Consider the following 5560-nt stretch of genomic DNA (forward strand, 5'->3'; position numbering starts at 1 on the left):
GGTTCTCATCCAGAAGATGTCTTTTCCCTGTTTTGTCCTGAGACTCCAGGTAAGTCCCCTGGGCTGGACATAGCAGCACCATGTTCCATACTCATCAGGTGAATATGGCATGAGCACCAAGCTCATGACCTTTTGGCAGAGCATTTGGGGAATGACTAATGCCATTGGCATCTTCAAGGTCAGGAGTTTGTGAGACCCCATGAGGATTCCCCGTGTACTCTTGACAGAACTAGGTGGGTCCTTTAAGGAAAGCACAAAATGTCTTTGGAAGTGTCAAAGGTTATTCAGAGAAGGTTAGAACTAGGAACACACTGGAGTGTAAGACACCCATGGTCAAAGAGTTTGTGTGGCAGTTTTCCCCTTGGTGTCCATGTATCCGTCTCTGGATCATAGCAATCTAAAGAATCCAAGTCCTCGATGACATTGTCTGTGGTGAGACATCGTCCTCCTGTGACATACAGCTTGCTCTTGATGACAGTGGCCCCGTGATGCATTCTTCTGTCCTTCATGTCCGCACATTTAACAAACTTGTTGCCTTTTGTATCATAAGCAATTATTCTTCGTGTGTACCCTAGATGCAAAGCCAGATGTGGAAGAGACAGATTGGGAATTAGAGCTTATGGACAGCAGAAGGAATGATAATATATTTCCTGGTAGTCTTCAATAAAACATTTTATACTGGTACATAATTTGGCAGAATTAATATATCTAAAATGGGAAGTGATAGTGCATCACAGGAATCCCTTCTTCTTTGTCCCCACCCTTTCTCATAGCATTTTGGCAGCCAAGTCTTGATGAACACCATAAAATCCATCTAACCAGGCAAGCAACCTGTCAAACACAGTTGGAGCTTGCAGCTTCTGCATGTGCCTTCAAATGTCTCAAAGTATTTCTTTTCACCCAACAGACTCCTACAGCTTCACTTGGAAATACAGAAAGCAAAGGCACATGGGAATGCAGCAACAATGCCTTGTTGGATTGGAGTTGTAGCTGTCTACTGAGCAGAGCTGGGTGCTCAATAGCTCAGTGTTCACTGTTGCTCGCTCCTCTCCCAAAACCCTTGGTGCCGTGACTGTGCTGGCCACCATTCCAATGATCCAATGGACAGCTCTTCCACTGAAGGCTGATGTAACCTCACATCTGCTGAGAGGTAAGGGCTCTATCAAAGCCATTTCCATGGAGCAATGTAGGTGTGGAAGCTTGGTACCCAGCAATACCTTGCCCTTTAGATAATCAACATTGCAAACAAACAGCTTTGGACCATGTTTTGCAAGCCTTCAAGCCGCTTTCCCTAACAAAAATCAAGGCCTGTATTGCTTAAACCTACCCACTCCCCTTTGTTATGATGTGATCAGCCATGCAAAGAGGACCTGAAATGTGATGAAAGCTGTTTTTAAGAGAAAACATTTCTGTGGGTTTTACTGTTGTTGATAAACTAAGAGTGTTTGGCCAATGTTTTGGCATGGAAGCTGCTAAATAAAACCTGACCATGGTGTGTTTCTCTACTGCCAAGAAAAATGAAAGATGTTTAAAGTTAACATGATTTTCTGTGGCTTTCATTAGATAAATAAAATATAAATTGAGAACTTAAGCTTGGCAGCATCAGGCTTGGGTCACTGCAGGCCCTTCAGATTAATGCATTTGAAGAGAGTTGAAAACACTGTATTTTTGGCACTGTTGGCTGAAGTCTGGCTGATAGTCACAGAAAGCTGATAGTCCTGGACTTTTTGATTCAGCTCTCCTCTGTTCAGAGTAGCAGTGGTCTCCCATTGAGAGATGACACCATGTTTGAGGCCTGTGTAATTTGGGTTCAGAACTCTGCTTTGCTAAAGCTTCCCCTCATCTCATTTTCTGTTAAATAATCTAACACATGCTTCCTTGTGGCAGCCTATGGTCAGGGGAGCAGCACTAAGGACTATAGAGTGTACAATTACCAATGATGTGACCTCCCAAAGTGCCATGGGCAGAGGCTCATCCTCATGTTGAAAGACACTAAGCTTCCCCTCTGTGTTTCATGCCCTTTTCAGGACATTTCACAATTACCCCCAGGAGACACCTACAGGACCAACTGACTCCTCCTAGCTCTGTAGCCCACACATCCCAAAGAGCTGTTCATGGACTTGTAGTAACTGTGCTCTCCACCCTTCCAAGAAGAGCAGTCTGGGAGGGCCAGGCTGTGAGTTTGCAGGGGGGCAGCAGGACCCCCATGCCCTTGGCCTCATCCCTTCTTCTGCAGAGCAGTAACTTGCATTGGCTTTACCCCAGTGTCGTCCCCCATCTGCGCCCTGCTGCAAGGTCCTGCTACTTGTATTAAGAAGGTGCCCTGTGGAGAACTTGTCCCTGCTTACACAGGCATGGACACACTCCTCCTTTCCTTTTCAAGCTCTACATCTTATCTAAGGGAGCACCCCAAGAAAGAAGGATGCGAAATCCCACAGGAGCTGAGCATGGGGAGGTGGGAGGGAGGGTGAAACAGAGTCCTTACCACCTACGATGATAATCTGGTCTCCAATCACAACAGCTGGTGCACAGACATTCTTCACCACTCTGGTCTCCATTCGAAACCACATATTCCTGGAGACATGGTAGACCTGACAAATAAATAAAGATATACATGCAGGTGTTTATGTTGCATTTTAGTTGGCAATTGTCATTACAGAGGAACTTATGGTTTTTATTTTGTCCTAATGAATACAGTCCTCTGGCTTGAACCGCTGAAAATTCAAGAATTTATCGACTTTTTTTTTTTTCCCTAATATGTCCCTTGGAAAGCATTCTAGTTCTCCAGACTTGTCTGCCCAGGAGATGCCAGCACGTGCACTAAGCAGAATGTATCTGACATATGCAGTTTTCTTGGCCGTAAATCTTTGCATGGCCATTAAATCACTGTAACTCCTGGAAAATGTTCTCCCAAAGCACAAGGCATTTATTCTTTCAGTTACTCTGTGTGTTCCTGCCTTACTCTTAACAATTTCCTGGACAATCAAACCTCAACTTCACCTAGCTCTGCTGGCAGCCACTGTCTTTGCCCAGCTGCTCTGTTTATGCTGGTGGCTGGTATGCACTCAGACTGGCAAAGGGACTTGTTGATGGGACTTAGAGTGGTATCTAAGTCATCAATTTATGTGAGAGAAAGAGCTGTTGCCAGATGATGATCACTCAGTCATCTGTATGTGGGCACCACAAACTTTTACGTCATGTCATCCACTTCTTAATATAGCAAATATCTCTAGGACATCTCCACACTACCTGATAAATACATTTACTTCCCCCTGATAACCAAATATTGTTATCACTGTAAGGAAGTATTGGTGTGTGGGCTGCTATCTTAGCCTAAACCAGTGACAAACACTCACAGGGAAAGCAACATTACAACAGTGCTAAAGCATCGAATCAGCTGAGAACAGATTTTGTGTATTTTTTTCCTTCTCATAGAATGTAACTGCTGAAAGCAGGCACAGAGCCAGCAACATGTGGCAGGACCCACATTTTTACCACAGCTGTTTGTAAGAAGTAACTCTAAGTTCAAGTCCTGGCCCTTTGACGAGTTGAAATCTAATTGCTCTAATGATCACCAATCTTTGCTTTTGCTGTGAGTGAGCAGGTGCATGGCTGAGACCCCAGCTCAGCTGCCAAGTGGAAGGCACTGATTTTAGTGATATTGGCTACAGGCATGGAGCTGGGCAGGGAGGTCAGCTGCTGCCTACCATAGCATCACCTGCAGCAGCCCTGGCTCCAGTGTCCACCAGCAATAGAGCTGACTGACATCCAAAGAAGCACCGCAGGGCTTCTCCCTGACAAAAACTTAAAGGGAAAATGCTCTTTGCAGCCTTCTTTGAAGCCGTGTGTCAACTCATCCTGCCTCTTTCTGCAACTCACAATAAAGGGGTTTTTGGGGGGTGATTTCCTCAGGAGGGTGGTGAACTGCTGAATACTGTAGATGAAACTGTCTGCGACAAACGGGACTGATCATTACCTGGATCAACCGAACAGGGTTTTGCATAATATCTTCTCCCCCAAAGAGGTAGACCCTCTGATCTTTGGCAGCAACAGCAGGGTGAAGGACAGCGACAGGCATGTTTGCCATGCTCTCACAGGTGTTGTAAATGCTATCATATCTTTCCACAGAATTCAGGATTTCCTGGTTTTTGCCTATTCCACCGAATGATAAGATATAATTTTTGTATGCCAAGCTTCTGTGGGAATAACGTGGTACTAACATGTGCTCAACCAACCTCCACTGATTGAGTTTGAGGGAGTAAATGTAAATATTATCACTGACTGGGCTTTTCTTATTGCTAACAGGCATCCCTCCGAGCACATAAATATTGCTGTGTAAGCTCACTGCAGAGGCTTTGTACAGGCGCATGGGAAGTTTGGCCAGGCTTAGCCATTGGTTTGTCTTGTCATCATAGAGCAGGACATCCCTTGTTGTCTGCTGGCTGTCCTTCCTGCCACCGATGATGATGAGGAACTCTTGGTTGGAGTACCTGCGAGGAACATGCAGCATGGGCTTAATGTCAGGCACATTAGTGCTATACAAGGAAAACATATGTCTCCAGGCTGACTCAAGGATGCTCCTGCAAGTGGGTGAGGACTGAATAAGGGAGTCATTGGCAATGAAGTGGAAGAGGAAAGTTGGATGCACGTATTGAAGACGGACCTTCTTGAACAACTCTTGGATATAGCCTTGTCTTGCCGGGAGGTCATGCCGGATCCAGACCATCAGTGCCTCAAAGACCTGCTCCTCTTCCCCACAGAGCTCATCATCCCCAAGGTACTCAATGAGCTCCAAGGGACAAAGGTCCTTCAGTTCCTCAGAAGAGGCCACCTGAGGAAAGCATTTCAAAGCCATAGCCTTGGCTTTCTTATTCAGTCTTTGGCAGTTCAAGACCTTTGCCAATCTGATCATGCTCAGACAGTTGTCAGGAGTCAGCTTGTCTTGAAGGTAAGCAGAGCAGGCCTCAAACAGTTTATCATACTGAAGCATGGAGGCTGCCTCCAACAGGCACAGGACATTCTCGGTGGATATAAGAATCTCCCCTGTGTAAATGTAAAGGATAATCTGGTCCAAAATCTCAGCGTCAATGCCCTTCAGGATGACTTTAGCCTGACGACTCTCTCTGAAATCATTACAGAACATTGCCTTGAAATATGGACTGCTGGAAGCTAGCACGTTCCGGTGGCAGGGGATTTCAAAGCCCCCAGAGCAGAGGGTAACATCAGTCAGCATCCTGCTCTGACGCAGAGCATTCAGCTGCATCAACAGGGCACAGGAGAAGTCTTGGTCTTTGAAGAGAAGCTCCTCAGTGGATCCCTTCTCCATAGCAAAACAGGAGAGAGACAAAGTCTGGACTTGGCAGAAAAAAAAAAAAAATTCTTAGGAGCTTTTATTGGACTATCCAGATCCAAAGGAGCACACTGGGACTTTGATGTTGCTCTAGATATCTGTTCACTGTTATGCATAAAAATGGAACATGAGTTAAGCACAGTGGAAAAATAATAAAGAAGCTAAAAGGTCGTTAAGAGCCTTTAAAATTTTCATAAAGTTATCAGATAG

At 45.2% G+C, this 5560-nt stretch overlaps 1 protein-coding gene across 1 annotated transcript; it reads right to left on the reverse strand.

Annotated features, from left to right (window-relative positions):
* Positions 1–284: 284 nt before the first annotated feature.
* KLHL38 (kelch like family member 38) lies at positions 285–5335 on the reverse strand. Its single transcript, XM_054385604.1, has 3 exons — positions 3977–5335; positions 2486–2591; positions 285–571 (listed from the first exon to the last, which is right to left on the reverse strand). The coding sequence occupies exons 1-3, from the start codon at positions 5324–5326 to the stop codon at positions 285–287; spliced, it is 1743 nt and encodes a 580-aa protein (XP_054241579.1). The 5' UTR covers positions 5327–5335.
* Positions 5336–5560: the final 225 nt, after the last annotated feature.

Source organism: Indicator indicator, chromosome 12, assembly GCF_027791375.1.
Source record: "Indicator indicator isolate 239-I01 chromosome 12, UM_Iind_1.1, whole genome shotgun sequence".
Lineage (NCBI taxonomy): Eukaryota > Metazoa > Chordata > Aves > Piciformes > Indicatoridae > Indicator > Indicator indicator.

Bases quoted from the DNA above. Each gene is read 5' to 3' on its own strand.
- KLHL38 (XM_054385604.1), bottom strand. From the start codon at position 5,326: ATGGAGAAGGGATCCACTGAGGAGCTTCTCTTCAAAGACCAAGACTTC. The intron at 2,592-3,976 runs GTAATGATCAGT...TTTATTTGTCAG, and splicing joins ACCCTGTTCGGTTGATCCAG to GTCTACCATGTCTCCAGGAA. The intron at 572-2,485 runs GTAAGGACTCTG...CTTTGCATCTAG, and splicing joins CCAGATTATCATCGTAGGTG to GGTACACACGAAGAATAATT.